This window comes from Schizophyllum commune (assembly GCF_000143185.2).
Source record: "Schizophyllum commune H4-8 unplaced genomic scaffold SCHCOscaffold_9, whole genome shotgun sequence".
Taxonomy (NCBI): Eukaryota; Fungi; Basidiomycota; class Agaricomycetes; order Agaricales; family Schizophyllaceae; genus Schizophyllum; species Schizophyllum commune.
Window position 1 is genome coordinate 1,360,980 of NW_026089546.1, and position 20,845 is coordinate 1,381,824.

General features: G+C 57.3%; 12 protein-coding genes across 12 annotated transcripts; 9 read left to right on the plus strand and 3 right to left on the minus strand.

Moving 5' to 3' along the window:
• Window positions 1-24: 24 nt before the first annotated feature.
• On the plus strand, window positions 25-4,010 carry SCHCODRAFT_02549660 (uncharacterized protein). The gene is made up of 18 exons (XM_003029351.2): window positions 25-524; window positions 576-778; window positions 835-967; window positions 1,019-1,029; window positions 1,092-1,103; window positions 1,151-1,202; window positions 1,253-1,394; window positions 1,444-1,491; window positions 1,543-1,630; window positions 1,683-1,801; window positions 1,855-2,008; window positions 2,062-2,470; window positions 2,526-2,702; window positions 2,756-3,017; window positions 3,068-3,288; window positions 3,338-3,461; window positions 3,539-3,862; window positions 3,911-4,010. The coding sequence occupies exons 1-17, from the start codon at window positions 67-69 to the stop codon at window positions 3,734-3,736; spliced, it is 2,811 nt and encodes a 936-aa protein (XP_003029397.1). The 5' UTR covers window positions 25-66; the 3' UTR covers window positions 3,737-3,862; window positions 3,911-4,010.
• SCHCODRAFT_02369271 (uncharacterized protein) lies at window positions 3,808-4,515 on the plus strand. Its single transcript, XM_050342493.1, has 2 exons — window positions 3,808-3,862; window positions 3,911-4,515. The coding sequence occupies exon 2, from the start codon at window positions 4,012-4,014 to the stop codon at window positions 4,411-4,413; it is 402 nt and encodes a 133-aa protein (XP_050198859.1). The 5' UTR covers window positions 3,808-3,862; window positions 3,911-4,011; the 3' UTR covers window positions 4,414-4,515.
• SCHCODRAFT_01100542 (uncharacterized protein) lies at window positions 4,452-6,205 on the plus strand (the record flags this gene model as incomplete). The annotated part of the gene is made up of 9 exons (XM_003029352.2): window positions 4,452-4,539; window positions 4,587-4,626; window positions 4,676-4,940; window positions 4,994-5,021; window positions 5,074-5,319; window positions 5,370-5,625; window positions 5,791-6,010; window positions 6,061-6,068; window positions 6,154-6,205. 9 exons carry the CDS (start codon window positions 4,452-4,454, stop codon window positions 6,203-6,205), a joined length of 1,203 nt encoding a protein of 400 aa, XP_003029398.1.
• Window positions 6,206-6,894: 689 nt separating this feature from the next.
• Window positions 6,895-8,503, minus strand: SCHCODRAFT_02670489 (protein serine/threonine phosphatase 2C; the record flags this gene model as incomplete). Its single annotated transcript, XM_050346617.1, has 5 exons — window positions 6,895-7,544; window positions 7,578-7,605; window positions 7,632-7,771; window positions 7,832-8,197; window positions 8,254-8,503. The coding sequence occupies 5 exons, from the start codon at window positions 8,501-8,503 to the stop codon at window positions 6,895-6,897; spliced, it is 1,434 nt and encodes a 477-aa protein (XP_050198860.1).
• A 437-nt stretch (window positions 8,504-8,940) lies between these two features.
• Window positions 8,941-10,059, minus strand: SCHCODRAFT_02634734 (uncharacterized protein). Its single transcript, XM_050345825.1, has 3 exons — window positions 9,853-10,059; window positions 9,729-9,786; window positions 8,941-9,676 (listed from the first exon to the last, which is right to left on the minus strand). The coding sequence occupies exon 3, from the start codon at window positions 9,623-9,625 to the stop codon at window positions 9,011-9,013; it is 615 nt and encodes a 204-aa protein (XP_050198861.1). The 5' UTR covers window positions 9,626-9,676; window positions 9,729-9,786; window positions 9,853-10,059; the 3' UTR covers window positions 8,941-9,010.
• A 446-nt stretch (window positions 10,060-10,505) lies between these two features.
• SCHCODRAFT_02634738 (Sm-like ribonucleoprotein) lies at window positions 10,506-11,302 on the plus strand. The gene is made up of 5 exons (XM_050345826.1): window positions 10,506-10,635; window positions 10,742-10,883; window positions 10,948-11,024; window positions 11,089-11,094; window positions 11,148-11,302. The coding sequence occupies exons 1-5, from the start codon at window positions 10,527-10,529 to the stop codon at window positions 11,195-11,197; spliced, it is 384 nt and encodes a 127-aa protein (XP_050198862.1). The 5' UTR covers window positions 10,506-10,526; the 3' UTR covers window positions 11,198-11,302.
• A 271-nt stretch (window positions 11,303-11,573) lies between these two features.
• Window positions 11,574-12,537, plus strand: SCHCODRAFT_02634740 (uncharacterized protein). Its single transcript, XM_050345827.1, has 4 exons — window positions 11,574-11,726; window positions 11,785-12,059; window positions 12,111-12,276; window positions 12,319-12,537. Exons 1-3 carry the CDS (start codon window positions 11,597-11,599, stop codon window positions 12,192-12,194), a joined length of 489 nt encoding a protein of 162 aa, XP_050198863.1. The 5' UTR covers window positions 11,574-11,596; the 3' UTR covers window positions 12,195-12,276; window positions 12,319-12,537.
• Window positions 12,538-12,631: 94 nt separating this feature from the next.
• On the plus strand, window positions 12,632-13,129 carry SCHCODRAFT_02586003 (uncharacterized protein; the record flags this gene model as incomplete). Its single annotated transcript, XM_050343954.1, has 1 exon — window positions 12,632-13,129. A coding segment is annotated over one exon (498 nt), but the record flags the coding sequence as incomplete, so codon positions are not given.
• A 163-nt stretch (window positions 13,130-13,292) lies between these two features.
• Window positions 13,293-13,878, plus strand: SCHCODRAFT_02703875 (uncharacterized protein; the record flags this gene model as incomplete). The annotated part of the gene is made up of 3 exons (XM_003029354.2): window positions 13,293-13,359; window positions 13,407-13,708; window positions 13,762-13,878. 3 exons carry the CDS (start codon window positions 13,293-13,295, stop codon window positions 13,876-13,878), a joined length of 486 nt encoding a protein of 161 aa, XP_003029400.1.
• A 956-nt stretch (window positions 13,879-14,834) lies between these two features.
• On the plus strand, window positions 14,835-16,771 carry SCHCODRAFT_02670493 (uncharacterized protein; the record flags this gene model as incomplete). Its single annotated transcript, XM_003029355.2, has 5 exons — window positions 14,835-15,476; window positions 15,528-15,586; window positions 15,636-16,430; window positions 16,490-16,598; window positions 16,676-16,771. 5 exons carry the CDS (start codon window positions 14,835-14,837, stop codon window positions 16,769-16,771), a joined length of 1,701 nt encoding a protein of 566 aa, XP_003029401.1.
• On the minus strand, window positions 16,535-19,812 carry SCHCODRAFT_02691268 (uncharacterized protein). Its single transcript, XM_050346833.1, has 16 exons — window positions 19,491-19,812; window positions 19,115-19,403; window positions 19,049-19,062; window positions 18,859-18,997; window positions 18,693-18,805; window positions 18,463-18,590; window positions 18,168-18,366; window positions 17,990-18,128; window positions 17,893-17,940; window positions 17,776-17,842; window positions 17,615-17,725; window positions 17,495-17,565; window positions 17,361-17,440; window positions 17,199-17,308; window positions 17,055-17,145; window positions 16,535-16,995 (listed from the first exon to the last, which is right to left on the minus strand). The coding sequence occupies exons 1-16, from the start codon at window positions 19,786-19,788 to the stop codon at window positions 16,880-16,882; spliced, it is 2,013 nt and encodes a 670-aa protein (XP_050198865.1). The 5' UTR covers window positions 19,789-19,812; the 3' UTR covers window positions 16,535-16,879.
• A 65-nt stretch (window positions 19,813-19,877) lies between these two features.
• On the plus strand, window positions 19,878-20,523 carry SCHCODRAFT_02369451 (uncharacterized protein). Its single transcript, XM_050342494.1, has one exon. The coding sequence runs from the start codon at window positions 19,931-19,933 to the stop codon at window positions 20,300-20,302; it is 372 nt and encodes a 123-aa protein (XP_050198866.1). The 5' UTR covers window positions 19,878-19,930; the 3' UTR covers window positions 20,303-20,523.
• The last annotated feature ends 322 nt before the right edge of the window (window positions 20,524-20,845 follow it).

Consider the following 20,845-nt stretch of genomic DNA (forward strand, 5'->3'; position numbering starts at 1 on the left):
GCCGCGGAATCCGTCGCGTCATTTCGCGTGCCAGTGCCAGGTACGCGCCTCTTGCCTCTGACTATCATGGGCGTCCCCGAGCTCGGCGCGCCTGCAACGAGCAGCTCGCGCGTCACCCGCGCGCGACGTCTTACGGCGTTCTGCTTCGCCGCCATCTGCCTCTCGTTCTTCGTCCCGGTCTTCCTCCTCGACGCGTTCGATGAGGACGTGCCTCAGCGGCTTCCCATTCATGCAGAGGAGACGTTCAACAGATGCCGCAACTTGCACACGAAGCCGGGTCCGCCCCCGGACTTCAACCTTCGCACGGAGTCGGATCGTTACGTCCCTGGGACTAAGGCTACGTTCATTAGGAATGCAACTATCTGGACGGGACGCGTCGATGGTCTCGAGATCATCAAGGGGGACTTGCTCTTGGACAAGGGTCTAGTGAAGGGCTTGGGTGTCGTGGACCCGAAGGTCCTCTCGGAGTATGCAGCCGATGCTCTGAACACCGTCGATGCCGGTGGGGCTTGGGTTTCCCCTGGGTACGTGCTCTACATCCATCTCACTGGACTCACGAGCTAACATCCCGCCAGCATCATCGACATGCATAGCCATCTTGGCGTCGATAGCGCGCCCGAGCTTCAGGGCGGCGACGACACCAACTCCCTCAAGGGTCTCGTCCTCCCCTGGCTCCGCAGCCTCGACGGCCTAAACACTCACGACGACGCGTACAAGCTCTCCATCTCAGGCGGGCTTACCACCGCTGTCGTGCTTCCCGGCTCGGCTGACGCGATTGGTACGTCCTACTTTCCCCGTCCGAGCCATGCCATCTCAGACGCTCACTTGCCGCAGGCGGTCAGGCGTTCGTGATCAAGCTGCGGCCTACGGAGGAGCGCTCCCCGTCGTCAATGCTGCTGGAGCCCCCCTTCACTCTGAATGGCACCGATGTGGACCCCAGCCTGCCGCCGCGCTGGCGACAGATGAAGTAAGTCGCAGGCTCTTCCTGATTGTACGATACTCATGCGTGCTTCACCAGGCACGCTTGTGGTACGTTCAGACTCATAGTCTATGTATGTGAACAAGATCCTCACCCCGGTGCTTCTCTTCAGGCGAGAACCCAAGTAAGCCCATACCTATATGCTCTCGGGCTGGCACTTATTTTGTTCAGGTCGCGTGTATTCCGGCACCCGCATGGATACCATCTGGGCCTTCCGCCAAGGGTGAACCTGATTACGCTCGCAGCGGAACCCATATATTGACCAAGCGCCAGCTACGAGACCGCTCGCAAGATTAAGGAGAGTCAGGACCAATACTGCGAGAAGGCCCTCGCGGGTCAATGGCACGGGCTTGGCGAGTATCCGGAGGATCTCCAGTGGGAGGCTCTCGTCGACGTTTTGCGTGGACGCGTTAAGGTATGATATTCAGAACGTCGAGATCGCACGCGTCTGATTGTCCCTTCAGGTCCACAACCACTGCTACGAAGCCGTCGATCTCGATGGCATGGTTCGGGTATGTTAACATGTTTAGCGTCTACCTTCGTCGTCTCAGCCTTTCGGGCAGATCACCAACGAGTTCAAGTTCCACATCGCGGCCTTCCACCACGCGCATGAGACGTATCTGGTCCCCGACTTGTTGAAGAAGATGTATGGTACGTGGCACCCTCGTTCTCTCACCTTCGTCTCAAGCTAAACTACGTGTAGGCGGCCCTCCCGCCGTCGCCCTCTTCGCGACGAATGCGAGGTACAAGCGCGAGGCTTACCGCGGCTCTGAGTTCGCGCCTCGCATTCTGGCTGAGAACGGTATCAATGTCGTCATGAAGGTCAGTGCTGTCTTCTACTTGACCCGTGTGGCGCTAAGCTAACGATCATGTAGAGCGACCACCCTGTGTTGAACTCGAGGCACCTGCTGTACGAGGCGCAGCAAGCGCACTACTATGGTTTGCCGGCAGAGATTGCGCTTCGCGCGGTCACGACGACGCCCGCGATCATCATGGGCCAGGATCATAGGATTGGTATTGTGCGTGAAGGTCAGTCCGCTTGTCTCACTACCACAGGATACACCAACGACCTTTTCCCTTAGGCTACGACGCCGACATCGTCCTCTGGGACTCCCACCCCCTCGCCCTCGGCGCCGCCCCCCAGCAAGTCTGGATCGACGGCATCCCGCAGCTCGAGACACCGCACGTCGCAAAGAAGCCAGAGGCCTTCCAACATGTGCCGAAGACGCCGGACTTCGAGAAGGAGAAGGATGCGGCAGTCGAGTATGAGGGGCTGCCGCCGCTTGAGCCGAGGAAGACGATGTCGACTGTGGTGTTTACGAATGTCACGAGCGTGTTCCTCCGGGAGAACAGCAAGGTCACGCAGGCGGTGCTTCCGAGCGCGCAAGTTAACGTGGTCGTGAAGGACGGCAAGCTTGTCTGTTACGCATGCGAGGTTGAGGACAGCTTCGAGGGCGCGGAGTATGTGAACTTGCAGGGAGGTTCTGTCGCGTGAGTCGATGTCAACGTGCTCTTGTGCAGACCGATGGAGCTAACGGACGTGCAGTCCTGCGCTCATCTCGTACGGATCGCCGCTGGGGCTGGAACATATTGCCGCCGAAGATTCCACGGCAGACGGCGCTGTGGGCGACCCGCTGACCGCGAAGCAGCCCTCAATCCTGGGCGGTGATGGCGCGCTCATCCGCGCGGTCGACGGCCTGCAGTACACGACGCGGGATGCGCTGTAAGTCATCCCCCATTCCCAGCGCCTACCTGACTTATCACCGCCACCTATAGCATCGCCAACCGCGCCGGCGTCACAACTGGGGTCGTCGCGCCCACGTCGTACGGCTTCCTGAGCGGCCTGAGCACCGCCTTCTCGACAGGCGCCGCGCACAAGCTGGAGAGCGGCGCGGTTGTGAAGCCCATCACAGCCCTGCACGTTGCGATCAGCCTGGGCTCGTCAACGAGCGTGAGCACGCAGATTGCGGCGCTGCGCAAGCTGCTGCTCGGCGGGGGTGAGGGCGAGGTTGCGCTGGCTTTCAGGGATGTTGTCGATGTGCGTGGACTGGTCGAGCTTCATCGCCGTCGAGCTTATGCTTTTTTCAGGGCGTGCTCCCGTTGGTTGTCGATGTGCACAGCGCCGATGTCATTGCCTCCCTCATCTTACTGAAGGCGGAGATCGAGCGCGAGAAGAACACGCGGATACAGCTCACCCTATCCGGCGCGACTGAGGCCCACTTGCTCGCGAAGGAGATCAGCGAGGCCAACATCGGGGTCATCATCAACCCGTCTAGGCCCTTCCCTGGTTCATGGGAATCGCGTAGAATGTGGGTGCTCTCTCGCAAGCAGTTGTCACAATAACTGACCGGGTCTTAGTCTCCCTGGCCCGCCGCTTACGGAGTACAACGCGCCCGGGAAGCTGCTCGAACACAACGTGACCGTTGGTATCGGCATCCAGGAGCCCTGGAGCGCGCGCAACACGCGGTTCGATGTCGCTTGGGTTCGTAACATCTCTTCATTCTGCACTCCGCATCCTCTGGGAACGCCGCTAACGCTAACGCTTTATTGTGTTTTCAGGCCGCACTGGAGATGCCGGAGGAGATATCGAAGGCGGACGCAATTGCGCTCGCGTCTACCAATCTGGAGAAGCTGCTGGGATTGCCGGCGGAGGACGGCGACCTCGTCTTGACGGCCGGGGGCGATCTGCTGTCCATGGAGAGCAAGGTGGCGGGTATTGTATCGCCCAGGAGGGGTGTCGTGGAATTGTTGGATTAGGGCCTCGAGTTGTAACTACCAATGCTGACTGGTTCGAGCAGTGTCATACACGAGTGAACAGCACCGCCGACTCCTTGACTGACGACCCCAGCACGCCTGATACACGCGGTTTCTTCATGTCGCTTGGTGAGTGTGGGCGTCGACACTGTTCAGCGTGTGATGACATGCCGTCAGCCCGCTGTGATAAGCCGTGATAACGGGATCAAGCACACGTGTTGTTGATCCACGGGACCTATTTCTGCTTCCGTTTGCATTTGTTTCCGTATGTTTGCGCCATGTTCGACTTCTGGCCATCATGCCGCGAGCCGGCATGCCATTCAAAGAAGGCGGGGGCCTGTTTGTTTGGCCGGCCACGAGTCTACTCTATTGTCGGTGTCGGCCCGGGCGAGGGTATAAGAGCATGGGTGTTGATTCTGATCCCCCCATTCCCCCTTCCTTTCTGCCTTCATGTGCTCCTAGGGTTGGCTGCTCATCGACGGGCACGTTCGCGACTCATCTATCTTCTTTCTTTTTCTTACCTGTCTTCTCCATCTGCTTTCTTTTGCCATTGCTCGCTTCGGGCGCTTGCGCCACACATCGTCCAGCCCACCCATCGTCCTCGTTGTGATCCCTTTGCCCACCGGCAGATGTTTTATGATCGGGCCCTTTGCTTGCTACCTACAGCCACTACTTTATGACTGCTTTCTTGGCCTCCTTAGCTTCCTCATCGTCGTCGATGCCGACCTTTGCCACATTGTGGCGGACCTGGGTTTCGACATCGTCGTTGGATGTCGACGAGGAGGGCCTATCGGAGCGAGTATCTGGTGCGTTATCAGCTAACTTCTCTGCGCCTTGACTCATCCCCTTGCAGGCCGACACGCCTTCGACGTCGTACATGATCCATTGTTTGCGTGCTTTCCCGCGCTTCTTACTTTGACCTTCATCATCAATGCCCTCAAGCCTCAAGATCTTTCCGCAAGACTGTCAAGCTTCTTCACTCTCCGCCTGTGGAGCTTCCCTTGCATTCTTCTTCACCATCCCACAGGCCGCTTGCCGGCCACCCCCTTGGAATAGGCCCGCCGCCCCCGGACGGCCTGCCGGCGCCAGGCCTCAACGTGGCCCAAGGGTGAACCTCCTTAACTGGAGGGCCAACTGGCGTCTCAGCTCGCGTCGTCGCTTTTGGCTGCGGGGCTGGGGAAATCAGATCGAGTACCCGCCGGGTTATGTACGTGTGCTCATCACGGCCCTGCCATCGTTGTCGCTGACGTCCATCTGCAGTCGGTGCCTCCCAGCATCGAGATGGATGGTGAGAGCCTATACGTTCGCTCGTCGTACTTGATGCTTACGCTGTTTGGTAGCCGCCAGTCGATGTATCCTCGCCCCAAGACAGGTCGCGACTGAGTCGGCCGTGGAGGGCGCCTGTGGCCCCCACGTTATACTAGTAGTCGCTGTTTTGGCGGACTTGGGCCTCGGTTGTATGACTTCAAGACCTCAAGACTGCCTGCAAGACATCAAGACGACTTCAAGTCCTCAGGACGACCTGCAAGTTTACAAGTTTACCTGCAAGTCATCAAGACCACCTTCACCTACATGCATCAAGACCGGTACGTCGTTCGGTACTCTGACGCCGACAACGTGCTTATCCATGTTGTAGACCTCGACTTCTGTCTCGTCGTCAAGATGGATGGTCGAGATCGGGGATGGTGGTGGGGCACCAGTGAGTGCACAACGATCAACTCGACGCTAATGGTGCGCTTCGGCGTGGGCATGGGGTGGGCCAACAGCATGTTCCTCAATGTCGACCCGCCGAACAACGTCAAGGGGCCCGTCAAGCAGCGTCAAGGTCATCGTCAAGCAGCGTCAAGATCATCATCAAGCCTCCTCAAGGTCACCGTCAAACATCGTCAAGAGTAAGAATGAGTCTAAGTAAGCCACCCTCCGACATCATCAACGTCAAGGTCAACAACAACGTCAACATCAAGAGTAAGGTCGTCAGTAAGGTTTTTGTAAGGTCATTTGTGAGGTCGCCAGTAAGGTCAACATCAACTTTAACTTCAAGCTCAAGAGCGCGCAAGCCACCCCAACAACAAGGACCATCAGAACCTCAACATCAACCTCCGACTTCGACTCCGACCGTGTGCCTCAAGACCCCCTTGGAATAGGTGCACCGTCAGCGGGCGGTGCACCGGCGCCAGGCCTCATCGCGGCCCAAGGGTGAACCTCCTCGAGTTTGGGGAGGGCCAACTGGCGTGTTTCTCTTTCCCGCTGCTCGCCCTAGAGGCCTCTTGGATTTTCGTGCGTATTCTCATTGCTCCTCTCCCTCACTGTTACTGAGCACGCTTCAGGACATCGCGTGAGTCAAGTGTAAGATGGACGGATGTCATGTACGTTCACGTTCGATACGCTCATTGAGGATCTTTGCTCACTATTCTCTGCAGGCACCGTGCCCCCTACAATTCCCCTCTTCCCTCGTCGCCCTCTTCTGTGTGATCATCATTCCCTCCATCCACCGATCCCTCCTTCACCCCCCACGGGGGCACGAGCTGCTGTGCCGTCGGAGGGGGCTGCACCGCAACAGCGCCCCCTCCTAGGTGTAGATCGCAACAGGTGCGGGAGCCTTTTGTGGGGTTATAAAAGTGCTGTTTGGAAGGGATCCGTCCGTGAGTCGTCGATGTCCGGTCGTTATAAAGTGAAATTGCTGACGTTCTTCATTAGTACGGGGCGTGTAAGCGACCGCTGACCTTCGATACGACATTGACGGCGTCGACTCGACCGACTCGACATCGCCGCTTCGACTCGACCCCGTCGCCCGCTTCAACCCGACGTCCCTGCGTCGCCGCAGACTTCAGGGCGAAGTTGTGAGTATTCATCCCTTCGTCTTGGGTCTGATGTATGTGCGCTTCGGCGGGTGTGTGGTGGGCCAACAGATCCGACTTCATGGTCGCGTACGGCGCGAACAAGATTACTTAGTTGTAGGGGACAGTCACTTTTCGCGGTACGAAACCGAGAAGGGCATGTAGTCGTCCCTGCGTGCTGTCACATAATGTACCTGCTCGTCATGTACTTTGTCAATGCCATGTATAGCTCGCTGCCCTTCCGAGGCACGCTCGAGCATATGTCCAGTTCTATTGTGATCATCCACAGACTATGAGTACAACGAAGTCCACTTGAGCTGAATACTACACTATCCTATGCACCACCGCCGTCACATCGTCCATCCACTTCCCCCTCATCTCCACCGTCAACAACTGCGATAGCCTATCATCCCGCTCTACATGGTCCAGCTTCCTCTCCTTCCCCAACTTCGGAACCACCTCCCCATACTTCATCGCCTGCATCACGGGCAGCCAGTCCTCGCCGCCAGCGAGCGTCTCCCGGATGATGGCGGCGGCGAGGTTCCGTTTGGCGTCCGGTCGAGGGATGGTGGGTTGGCCGTTCGCGCCTTCATTGTTGGACCTGGGACCCTCCGCGTTTAGGCACGCCTCCGCGTTGAAGCCCGCCTCCGCCGTCGAACGCAGGGCGCGGTCGAGGATGCGCGGCAGGACCTGGAAATAAGGCTCCGCGGTCGAGAAGTCATCGAGAACGCACTCGGGGAGGCCGTCGGAGAACATGACGAGGAGCTGCTCGGCGGGCGGTGATGAAGTGGCATCCCCTGCGCTGCCTATCCGCACGCATCTGACCTCCGGCTGAGCGCTCACGTAGGGCGGGGTGAGGAGGCGGGCGAGGAAGTCGTCCACCTTCGTAGCGGAGAACTTGAGGTTGGGGTCCGAGGCGACGAGGACGCGGCGGACGAAATCGGGCGGGAACTTGCAGAAGAAGTCGCCGAGGGCTGGGGGGACGAGAGTTAGCTACAAGGACGTACAGTTAAGAAGAGAGTAGACAATGTACCTCTGGTGACAGCGATAGTACCGAGCACCCGGTCGTTCAGCATCGCGCCCTCTTCTCCAGGGTGCTCTGCTCTGACGCGCGCCGCTTCATCCGGTTCTATGCCATTATGGTTCGCGCTCAACCTCTCCACCGTCCACGGCCCTCCCCTCTCCTGCCTCGTACACAACGCTGTTCGCGACGCGTCAGCTCAACCATCCCACCTCCACCCCAATCCCATCTACCACTCACCCGCCGTGCAATCCCCCAAACTCGCCACCCACAACCGCTCCCCTGGCGGATCCACCAGCGCGACCAACGCCGTCGACCCGCTCTTCGCGCGCAGTAGCTTCTCGTGGTTCGCCCCGCTGCCGCCGTCCTTGTGATCGTCCGCGATCGCGCGGATCTGCGCGTCGGACAGGGCGTCGAGGTCGGGCGGGAACAGCGCGCGCGCCTCATTGCCGATCGCGTCGTCGATCGCGAGGAGGGCAGAGGAGAGGGCGGTGTCGATGGTGGCGTCGGTGGGAGGGGAGGACGCGTCGAGGGCGGCTAGGCGGGTGTGGAGGGTGGGCACGATGGCTTGCTGGATGTAGTCGACGGCGGCGTGGCCGGCGTGGCCTGCGGTGAGTGGGTCGTCAGTACAGGGCGTGAAGGGAATAGTGGCAAGCACGCACCGTCGAAGATACACCGCAACCGCCACACCTGTCCGCCGATCTCGATGTCCTCTACAACCACCCGGTCCTGACTCTTCTCAAAGCACGGCTGGAACGACGCGTAGTCCGTCTGATCGAGGCTGCCGAACGCGTTCAGGCTCGTGTGGAACGCGATGTCGAGCGCGGCGCCGGTGAGCGCGGTGTAGGTGTAGAAGCTCCCCTCGTCATCGTCCGGGCGAAAGAGATCGGCCTTCTTCTTCGACGGCGTCATGGGAGCAGGGGTCAACGTGCGAGTGCAGGTCAGCGTGCGAGTGCAGGTACCACCCGGCGCACAGAACCGGGGTTATAAACGCGGGGGGAGTGGGAATGTGGGGGTGTGCTGGGGAGCAGTGGGCACTTCGATGTGGCGCGGGTGTCAGCGTTTGTTTGCAGCATTGCTGCTGTCGGTGCAGCGCTTTATACCACCATTGCTATCGCATTCGTCCTTCTTTGGAGGGTTAGAGGGTAACGTGCGAACCCTGGGTCGTGGGCAGGAACAAGGGAGAACGGGTGAAGCAAGTTAGCGGGTAGGCCGCCGCCTATTCACTTTCACTGATCGTTGCATGAGGGAAGGGCAGAGGGTGAGATAAGTCAATGTCAGTAATAGGACCGGATTAGTCGCCATAACAAACCTATTGGAGCAAAGACTGCAGTCAGAAATCCAGGTCAGACGATGGCAGGCATCGTTAGTACATTGATACGCCGGAGGGTGATAACAAGACGTTTGCGTAGGGCTGGCTTATTTGCCCTTCCCTTTCCCCTTCTTCGTAGATGATCGTCGCCTGTGCCTCGACGTTCGTGGCACACCCTCCGTCCCATCTCCCTCACCCTCCTCCTCTTCTTCTTCCTCATCTTCTCCCACTACCGTTTCGCTTCCTGTCGATCCATCCCCCTTCGCCTTCGCCGCCTTTTCCTCCTTGCTCAGCTCCTCCAAGAAGTACCCCACCCTCCTCGCCGCATCGTACACCCAATCCCACGCGTCTTGGATGCACTCCCAGCCCATCTTGCCAAAGTAGACGTAGAACCCGAACCAGGCTACCCAGATCCCGATCTGCTGCGCTGCCCAGACGAGCCAGCGCGCGCCGCGGTAGAGCATGCGGACGGCGAACTTGAGGGGGAAGAGGACCCAGTTCGCTGCGCGCCATATGGGGCGGAGGAAGGTGGACCAGAGCAGGTGGAGGGCGTAGGTGTAGAGGAGGGGGAAGAGGAGGAAGGAGGCGTATATTGCGGTGATGAGGATGAGGAGGGGGCGGAAGCGGGGGACGACGAAGTAGAGGATGCCGACGAAGAGGAGAAGGACGGGGAGGACGGTGAAGGAGGGGTAGAGTATAGATAGGGCGTCAAATAATGCCATGCTCGAAGTCGTAGCTGAGCACTGGGCGTGGTGTCGTGGATTGTCGCTTGCCTGGCAGAGTCGTGAGCAAGACAAGACCTATAACGCGCCACGATCCACGCACTCGGTCGAGCAAGACCTTTCCTGCAGTTTGGAGACCCCCGATCGGCAACAGTGTTGGTCTAGAAGCAAGGGCACAACCGTCAGCCAAGACGCAAGCGAGCTCATACTGAGCAAAACGCACGAACGTCGTTCCCGGCGACAAGTCCCTGTACGCGAACAAGGTAATTTTCTGCCGGTGCTCCTTCGTGTCGCGGCCTGCTCGCGTGCGCTAGGGCAAGCTGTATGAGTCGTGGGTGTCGTCGTCCTCGAGGTGAGGGAGCATGAAATGTAGGGGTCGCACAGTCGTGTTCCCCGCACGACGGACAGCAATGATGAACAGAAAAAGCTCAAGCGCCCGAGGCGGGAAGACGTCACTCAGCCGGCGCGTGTGTCTAAGCGAAATAGCGCCGGCCCGCACGTGCCGACGAAGTTCAGCTCATGGATCAGAAAAAAATCTCCGCTAGACCTGTGTCGTCTTGTATGCCTTCGTGGTCGCCGAATAGTGGTAGCTTAGCGTAAATAGCACCATATGTACCTGAGAGTACTAGAATTGAGTCGAGCTGAACGATTTCGGCTGCTAATTTGTTGCTGCCGTCCCTTTCCTGGCCGGAGAGACTACCATAGGGACGTGGTTTGCCTCAATCGATATTCAAAGGTGAGGACTTTCAGTTCATGCTTTTTTCGATGCCTTGAGAGGAGATCATGGCAGTACAAGTTAAGAAGACATTGTGGCGACGGTCACATCCCAGAAGGGCAAGTTTCTGTTTGTCCGTATTTTGACGTCCCTTTCTTTCCACCCCCGCGTCTATTCACGAAAACAATGGCCTCCGGTCTCGGCGTTCCCGTCAAGCTTCTTCATGAATCCCTCGGCCATATCATCACCGTTGAGCTCAAGACCGGCCAGCTCTACCGCGGGAAGCTCGCAGAGGGTGCGTACGCGTCTAGCTCGATCCTTGGGCGATCGCTCCTTCCCCAGCATCACAATACGCCTGGTGCATATCGTGACAGAGATGCTGACTCTTTGCTTCGTTATAGCGGAAGACAACCTGAACATCTCGTTGAAAGAGATCACCGTCACTGGACGCGATGGGCGCGTATCCCAGCTCGACCAGGTCTACATCCGCGGGAGCATGATCCGCTTTTTCATCGTCCCCGACATGCTGCAAAACGCGCCGATGTGCGTTCCCTTCGCTCGCTATGCTGTCTATCACTCATCCATCTTTGTTTTCTCTCCTTCTCAGGTTCAAGCGCGTCGGCCCAAATGCGATGAAGGGACGGGGTATTGGGACGGCGAGAGGTCGTGCCACGATCATGCGCGGTGCGTCCTGGACATTCCTGCTGATCGAACCCTTTGTACTGACATTCCTACCCTTCCTCTCTAGCAAATGGTGAGCCTCGTCACTCCCCCGTTCATCGTCCGTCCACTAACGCGTTCCCCCAGCTCGCCGCGGTCGTGGAGTCGCGCCGACGCCGCGCGGCATCAGGCGATAGATCTCGCCCGCGCGCACGAATGGTCTCGCTCCGTCTTATCCTGCTGTATCCATTTCTGCTTTCATCTTGTAATATCAATGTGCACTTCCTCTGCCCTCCATTGTGCGCGCTTTACATCACAAGCACCTCATCACCCCCAAGAGCCTAGTGCACTCCCAAATACCCAGTGCACTCCTGGACCAGACGGACGTTCGCCGTCCGCAAGATGGACGGCCGGCGTCTGCGAAGCCCTGCCTACGCTTATTCGGTTCCGACACCAGGCGAAGCAGGTCGGACGTTGTGCAAGCCCGCCTGCCAGCAGCCTAGCCTGCTGATGATGGACTTCATCTGACGTTCATTAGCGTCGTCACTGATTCGCACAGAGGTCGTGCAAACCTTGCGCCTTGCCCGCTAACCACCATGGTCTCCCGCAGCCTGCTCGTCTTCACGATTGGTATTGTTTTCGCTGGAGGAGCGAGCGCTGCAGACCAAGCGAGTTCCTCTGACAAGGGTAGCATCTCGCGCGGCACTGCAGCAGGCATTCTTATCGGTGCGCGCTTTCAGCTGTGCTTTGTCCGAGTGTTGTCGCTGAGGATGGGTCGCGATAGCCCTCGCCTGCACCTTGACGCTCGCTCTCCTGCTCCTCGAGCGTCGACGAAAGCGCAAAATTATGGCCAGCCGCGCGAGGTTCATGGAGAGCAGACCTCCGAGGACCCCGCTGCCGAGCAGAAGGCCTTCTACCCATTGCCGTAGCCAACCATGGAGAATAAGCCCGTCCTTACGCCGCGATGGGGATCCTGCACTGTTCATGGCGATGGAAATTGTGGCGCCACCTCCAACGTATGATGCCGCGCTGAGAGACAAGCAGCCTCCCTATTATCAAGTGAGTCTCGAGGCGGTTATCATTCCATGAGGCTGACCTTCGTGGGCTTAGCAGACATCTTCGTCCGTGATCAGTGCGGCCAAGTCAGAACCATCTATCGCCACGCAGAATCAGGAAGGCCCAAATCCGTGCTGACTCGCAGTTTTGATGCGGCTTTATTCTCGATAGAACATATATACTGACTTTGTTGTGAAGCGCTTCTACTCCTGTTTTCGTCGTGAGTTTTCTTCTTCACACGTTTCCCAGCTTACCGTGGTAGTGGGGACGTGCCGATGCCTCGCAGCAGCCGGCGATAGCCTGCCTTCGCGCGTACAGAGGGTGCTGCTTCGATTTGCTTGTGGTGTGTGTAATTCCGCGCTCCTCCCCTACCAGTGTGCTATCTGCGCCGTCCATGTTCAAGCGCGGTATATTTAACATTGTGCCATGGTACTAGTTTTCATGATGGCGATATGTAGTCTCCAGATCGTCGCTACTAGAGGACAGTGACCTGTCTGGCTCCTCGGACTACATAAGGTCAGCATGTCAGCATACGACTCTTGTTCTAGTTGCTCACGTTTGGCCAGCGCGTGCAGTCGCCTCCGGCCTTCAATCCGTTCACGCTGGGTGTTGCGGAGGCAGCTTCAGCATTGATTACGCCGATAGGTTTCCGTCAGGCGTCTGTGCTGCCTTCTCGCCACGCTGTGTTGGAGCCGGAGTCGCGGTGCGAGGGACCTTCTCCCCTTGCTATCACCGTGAATCCACGGCCTTCTAACAATGAACCACAAAGTACCCCATTCTTCTCCATTCCAGCACGTCCCTTCCCTGCGTGTCGCATCGCACAACTAACGCAATCCTCTCTACAGGGTCTGTTCCACCTTCTACTGCGCACCCTCGCGTTCCTTACCCCGCTGCATACCCGCTTCGCACGTATATTGGGCGTGGGCGGGGGTTGCGTTGGAGGTCTGAGGTTCTGCGTTGACCGGCCGCTTCTACCGCTTCGGCACGCAGCAGGAGGCTGTGATAAGCAAGGGTGCTTCGCCGGGTGTCTCTCGACCACCTCATTCCAACGTCATGTGCGTGGGGAACAAGCCTATATTGAGGCGAGTCTATACGCCTACTTAACTCGCCTATCTTGTCCGCTTGTGCCTGCTTCCCCTTGGTGGCTGCCCCTGCGCTAGCGTCGAGGTTGCGCTCAGTTCCTGTCGGACATTCATCCTCTTCAGTCAAGTACCTTGCGCACGTTACTGTTTCGTCATGGTTCAGTCATACAAAACCCCTCAATATCAGCTCAAGGCGGGCGCCATCGCAGGAATCATCGTCGGTACGTCTACCTTGCGACCCTCGTGTCCTCCGCTGACTATATTATAGCCGCTGTCTGCGCTGCTTTCCTGTACTTCTTCGCCGCCTTCTGTCTGCGGAGGCATCGGCGCGCGGTGAGGGCTGCAACACGGAGTTCACCCAGCGTGGGCAGCATCGAGCGCGGTCTACCTGCGACTACGCAGGTGGATGGCCGGGAGGTGTCCTTGCCCAGCTATCTCCGCGCGCTCGACGGCCGGGTACCTCGAAGCCTTCTGGGATCGCAGTCTACTCTCGCAACAGCTCGCATCCCAACCCCACCGCCAGCGTACGACGCAGCGCTAAAAGCAGCAAAAGCTTCCCTTCCTGATGTCGTGAGCATTTCGACCAATCATGCCGAGCCGCGTACTGATCTATCCATACATAGCTGACCGCCCCGCCTTCCCCGCCGTCGTCTGTTCTGCCGTCCTACTTCGACGCAGAATCCCCGGCGCCGCGAGAACCGCCGAGTCCGCCTGCGCCTGCTGCGTCCTTGCGTTCTTGAGGGTGCTGAGCGCCTTCTGCGTACGAGGCATGCGCCTTCTGAGTGCGGGGAGTGCGCGTGCTGTTTGTCTTCCATCTTCCTTCCTCCGCTTAGATGGGGTCTTCGGCTTTGCATATATTTTGGGCATTGTGGGGTAACACCGGGCTGGAAAACATTGCTCGTATAGATACTCAAAAATCTACACGCAGGGACATACGCGTGATGTATACTGTATACTACCTAGAGATATGAGTTTCATGACATACTTTACGGGCGGCAGCTCAACTCGGATGAAAAGCTTTGGTTCCGCCTCTTCGGCAAACGCCGGAAGTCCCATCGACAGCCTCGCGCCCTGAAGCAAGTTCAACACAAGCGGCCATCATGTCAGGTCGACGCGACTTTGAAACCCCTCGCTTGCCATCCAAGCGCCCTCTGCCTACGTCATATGCAGTCGCTAGATCCTCTCGCAAGAGCGCTGCGACGCCTCTGCAGCGCAAAACCGCGGCCACACCTGGAATGACGCGAAAGTCAGCGCCGATACCCGTACCGCGGAAGACTGTGGCGACCCCGATTCCGTCGCGCAAGTCGATGGGTGGAGGGGTGTCTGCACGCTCAAATGTATCTGGTCACGGCAGCTTCGTTGGAAGAGCGCCGGCGATGACGCCGAAGCGAAGTCCTGTGAGATAGATTGCGTCTTTTGTGTTCGGATATTGGTGACTTAGATGTCATACAGGTACATATGGCCACCAAGAGAAGTGGGCTTCAATATTTGTGTACTGATGCACAACGAACTCACCTTATGAGTAGTGGCATCCATAGCCAGGCAGACTGTCCGTCCGATGGCTGATACCAGAGTACCGCGCGGACCTACGCTCGCATCGAAAGCGTCTCTGCGCGCACCGACTTGGCAGATAATAAACGATAGGAAGGGCACACCGGCCCTACAACGCGCAAAGGCGCCAGCTCCCAGACGCAGGATGGCACCCCTCCGCTCCAAGCGCCCTGTCCACCCAAATGCGGACGCCATGGACGTCGACAACGACAGCTCATCCGACGAAGGCGCTTGGCGACCTATACTGGCTACCGACTTCGTGAAGGCGGCCAAGAAGAACCCGAAGCCTGAGCTCGCCTCTGAGGTGGAGGAAATCAGCGACGACAGTGACGAGCCTTACGTAGCGCCTCGAAGCCCGGATATCATAGCCATATCCTCCGACTCTGAGGATGATGTGACTATCATCGAGAACGAGGAAGAGGAAGATGAACTTGATCTCGACCGAGCGCCATCTGAGAAGCTCCTCGAAGCTCTGCGACGTTTGTCTCTAACAGTTCAACGCCAGGGACCGTCGAAGTTGCCCTTTCTACGACGTTGTGTACGTCGCGGATTCTTGCTGACATGCAAGAAACGAGGAGTGGCCCTCTCGGACGGTCAACGTACAGACACAGATTCTGAGACCGTGTACGAATATGTTATCCAAAACGGCGTCGAATACCAAGCACGACGCTTAGTACGGGGTTACGAGTGCCCGCTATGCGACCTGCACGGTAACTTCCCATCGAAAGCTGTCTACGAGAAGCACCTCCAATGGGACCACGCTGGCGTCAAAGTCGAGACAACAGAGGTGCTATCGCAAACGGAAGCCCCGGCATTTTGTGCTGACGCCTCTTTTCAGACAGGCGGCAAACGCAAGGTGGTCATCGACGTTCCGGTACCTGCTAGAGCCACTGCACGGTAATGTTCCCGATTCGTGGTGAGATGTCCTGTGCTCAAGCGGTCTTAGGACACTTGCAACCGTATATGCACGACCGATCAAGAAGGAAGAAAACATCGAGGAGGCTAGTGTTCCTCCGGCTGAACATGAAGAGAACGCTGCGATGTCACCCACGCCTTCGACTCCAACACCACCTCTTCGATCGCCTGTGCGTAGGGTCTCTCCACCTCGACCACTTTACGAGAAGGAGGAAGAAGAGGAGACGGAGGAGGAGCCAGTGCTCGCCACAGCGGATTCGGCGGCTATCTCCGTCTTGCCTACCCCTCATCTACCCGTTCCAACTCCATCGATCACTGTACGGGTCCCAGAACCTGTTCGTGCGCGATCACCGACTGCCCTCCCTTCCCTGCCGAGCTCTCCCTCTCCGCCGCTCGACATCCCTCGGCGCAGAACTCGGCGGCAGCAAGTTATCTCTTCACCCACCGCATCTCCGAGTCCTCCCCCTCTCGCTCGACACATCCACTCGCCTTCTCCTGCTCCACCCTCGCCTACCGCCTCCTTGCAAGACCGCCCACCACTCACTCCCCCTCCTCCTCACCGCCGTCTCGGACCCTCGCTCTCGCCCGAAGATCCGGATTTCTTCCCAGCGTATTCGGACTATCCTGACGGGCAGACGATATATTACTCGACGCGTCCCGAAGGGCCAAGGCTGTACGACCTCCTCGGTACGCTCCCTCTGGCGCCATACGGAGCACTTGCGTGGGCGGTGCTCGACCAGGAGGAAGAAATATTGGAAGTACCCGACATACCGGACGAACAGAAGGTGATGCAGGCGTTGTGGGCGAGGTGGATTTTCTTGCATCGGTAAGTTTGGCTAGTGCGCGACCGCTGTGGTCTGCCTGATCCTGATGTATCCCACACAGCCTCGATTTCGTGAAGAAATACGAGGACGGCGCACGTATGTTCATAGACGAGCACTGGCGCATGATTCACAAGGCCGCGGGATGGGCCGCACTGCGGAACCTGCTCTTGGTAAGACTATTCGTTTGCTCGCTAAGCGTACAAACGTGCTGCTTCGAAAGATGTTCATGGCTGACGCTGCTCTACAGGTCCTCTATATGAACCGCTTCCTCAAGATGAACGAGGTCGCGATCCTCTTGCGACACTACGAGGAGCTTGTGAGGTGGGACCTGTGGTACTCGTAGACGCATCATGCAATGGGTCCAAGAAAAGCTGCATTGGGCAGCGCAAGTAACTGTATATGTGAGCTGAGCTGCCTCGCGAACATCTATATGGGAAATTGTTGTCTACTACTATGTCCCGTTCGACGTCCCAGCCACGGGTGAATCCAGCGCCTGCAGCTGTTCCCTGATAAACGACTTGATCTCCGGAAACGCCGTCATGATCACTCTGTATGATTGAGGGTCGTCTGCAGTATTCGGATGATTCAGTACCAAGTCCATATACACGTCTTCAAGCGATACACACCGATCGCACAATAAGGTCCCAAGCGCTTGAACTTCCTCTTAATATTTGGTCGCAGATCCGGGTGCGCAGAGGACAGGACAGCCAGCGAGTGCTGAGATGGCATGGATGGTAAGCAGTGAATTATGGATGAACATATCCGCTTACCTCCCCATACCACTCTATGAGCTGCGGGTCGTCCGCGTTGGGCACCGTGAGCGAAGGAGAGGTGCCGACGACCTGCACCAGGGCCCTGACGAGGCGCTTGATTCCGGCCGCTGAGGTTCGATTAGATGAGGCGAGTGATTGGAAGCAAAAACATAGACATACCGCGCATCTCCATCATATCTACGAGGGTTTTGCATCCAGGACCGTGTCCAATGAGCACGACGTGTTTGGCCCCAGATAGCCTAGACACAAAAACGAATTAGCAAGTTATATAACGAAGGCGTGATGATAACCACTGGATGAAGTTATCCCAGACGTAGCAGATTACGTTGCGCTCGAGGTCATCCCGCGCTTTGTAGTGATATCGCTACAACGTCGTTAGCGCCAACGCATCGAGTCTGTATGGATGCGCTTGCCTTGTGCATCGGCGCAGTCGGAGGTGCGTTGGCTTTCGGATATAGGTTGATGTCGATAAGCGAGTAGCCCATCGACCTCACCCAGCTCATGATCTGCTTGGCGAAATCTACCTTCGCGGGGGTGAACAGAGGAAATTCCATGGCAAAACAAGAGGACGTACGAGGTAGGACTTTTCTATGTTGAGGTCGCACGTCATGAGGTTCTGTAATTCCGTTCGGAGGTTGCCGCTGGTTCCGTTATATGAGAAGCGAGGCAGAGTAATCCAGATTAGACGCACAATTCATGAACGAGAACAATCATGGTATCCTTTTCGAAGATGTCTGACCTGCGGAATCGTCAACTTCGAGACGGCCAGGTAGGAAAACGTCACGCACGTGCACATAATTTGCGAAGAGAACGTCTGCTCGACCTCGGGAAGCAGGGGTATAGACATCATGTCGTGTTCGGTGTACAGGTAGTATTGGCGGTGGGCTTTCAGGAGATCGGGTATTGTGTGTGCCAGGTCCTCGATTTCTGTGCGACGTCAGCTGGGATTCCTGCGTAGAGAATAACTCAACTCGCCTTCTTTCGGAAGACACGCCTTAGGGTCCACATTCTTCCAGTACTTGCTCTGCTCCTGCGCGACCAAGTAGACCGTCTCCGTGCCCACCTCCGTCGCGACCATACGGTTGAGCACGTCCGGTGCGCCGCCCAGGATAACGTGCGCGACGGCGTCTGCCGAGGCAGAGATGGAGTCGAGGTTATAGCCGCCCTGTGAGAAGGTCCGTTAGTCGGGATAGTACATAAAGGAAGGGTAACCTCGGCGCTCTGCCTAAGAAAGAACACATCGGAGTAATGAGAGACATACCTCAAGCGCTACAACAAGCTTGCCACCCGCAAGGCTGGCGAGCATATGGGTCATGTGGGAATACCCCGCGGGCGAGACGTGGCATTCGCCCAGCGTGTCGCCGTCTGCGGCATCGAAGCCGGCGGAAACTGCGAGTGTGTCAGTAAGCTCGCATCGACGCGAGTAGCACGACACAGGGAAGTCGCGCTGAGACGAGCAATGGACCCGAAGAATACAAAACACGAACTCACTGATGACAAGCTCGGGTGCGAACTCCATCGCTATGGGCATGACTATGCGCTGGAAGGCGTGGATATAGTCGGCGTCCGTCATGCCGGCTTGGGGCCAGGGGATGTTCACTGAGCTAGAAACTTTGCTCAGCTTGCTTCAACAGTCGAGCAATATATATAATCTCACTATCCAAGTCCGGCACCTTCACCGCACGACGACATCCCACCCAAAGTCCCTCCCGGGTAGAACACGCCCCCGTCATACCGGTGCAAGGAGATGTATAGCACGGATGGGTCGTCAATGAATGCCCTGTGTGTGCCGTTTCCTAGAGAGACGGGTCAGACGATTTAGTACCGTCTGCTAAAGGGTCAAGTACCATGGTGAATATCCCTGGGATATCTCCGGATTAGCGAGAAGGAAGACTATGGACGAGCATCCTCACCAATCTAGAATCATTATTTTCTTGATATTCGTGGCCTGTTGAACGACGCGTGCAGCCACAGCAACGTTGTTCAGGAAGCAGAAGCCAGAGTGCTCTTCTGGCTCTGCATGGTGCCCAGGTGGTCGTACGATGGCGAAAGACTTAGCAACCTCGCCCCGAGCGACCGCCAGACATGCCTCTATCACGCCCCCACAACTCATCCTTGCCGCGAGCGTTGTTGACTGACAAACATACAGAGACAGATGCTCATAGAAATTGGCGGAGTCAGCGATTTGTTGGTCAGTCATGTCTGTTGTTCACGAGGAAATTGGAGAACAAGGAGTCAGTCAGTAAAATAGTACTAAACGAACGACCGTCCTAAGTCCGAACTACTCACACTGGAAGGCCATAACCTTGTTCCAATGATCCTCGCTATGCACAAGGATGACCTCCTCCTTCAAAGCTGGGCGTATTTTCAGGCGTATCATTGCTTCTATGCACCCGGACCTTTGCAGAGCTTCGAATATCCGGGTGATGCGCGCTGGTTGTTCTTCGTGTCCTTCCGGTTTACTGTGTCCCAGCATCTCGGGTGAGAAGACATAACCGACGGCCCTGCTTGTCTCGTATGATTGTGGCCGCTTTTCGTGATTGCCAACTTCCATAGGGGCCCCATTGCTTGTGGACGCGCCGTTCATGTTGAGAGGACCTTGTGGGCGCGCAGGACAGGAGCAAACGTGCCACGTGCTGTCCCAAAATGTCACAAGTTCCCACGCCCTGGAAATCCCGTTTCTGACCTCCATCTCGGGCGCGGACTTTCACGATAGCCTTGACACGGCAATGCAGGCCTCAAGAACTCTCATTTTACCTTGGGTCGACACCAAACGAAGTGAAAAGTCTGCAGCTAACAGCTTTTCCCGACCAGTACCTTTTCCTAGCCTTTTCGTCCTCGCGGCGATGGTGTACCGTACCACATCTGACAGGCACGAAAAAGGATCGTCACTCTCGGCAGTCACTATGCACCCGGAGCCCCCAGATTCCCCGGAGCCCACCTGTGCCCACGTCTCGAAGCCGGGGTCGACGAGGGCGGCAGCAAATCACAAGCTGTGCCTCCACCGCCATACTCATCGCCCACGGCTTGTTGGCCGACAACGGTCTTCAACGACCTGCTATCGTCGAATGAGGTGTTGTGGTCATTTCTCGTGTACGTGACCATATATCTCCGCTGGCTGAGGGATCAGTTGCCTTTCACAATCGTGCTGCAGGCGTACGAGCTTTCGGCGCATCTGTAAATGGCTATTTGTGATCTCATTGAGGCGTTCCTGCTGACCTGACTGGAAATTGGTGGTTCTGCCTAGCTTGGAAGTCCTCACCCGAACCTCCAAGCAGTGACCCCGAGGAGCCCCTATATATCGCAGACCGTGACTTGCCCATACCCACTGATGGAAAGCCCGCAACTATCCGTTCCCTACCCTTTCTCTCCAACACTAACATCGACAGCTTGACATCATGCGTCCCATTCCCTTGAATTCTCGAGGTCGCCGACGCTTTGCCTTACTCGCTTTGGATGCGCCCGCTTGGGCAGGTGATCTCAGACTTGGCGAGATGTCTCGACTAACTGGTCAAAATCTCAGTGGCGCCCCGCTGCCTCCTTGATGGTGCCACGGAGACATATAACATCTCTTCGAACGTCGTGCGCGTCTTCGCCGTACCTCTCATACCCTCCGAACCGATTTCCGCCTGTTGAGAACCCTT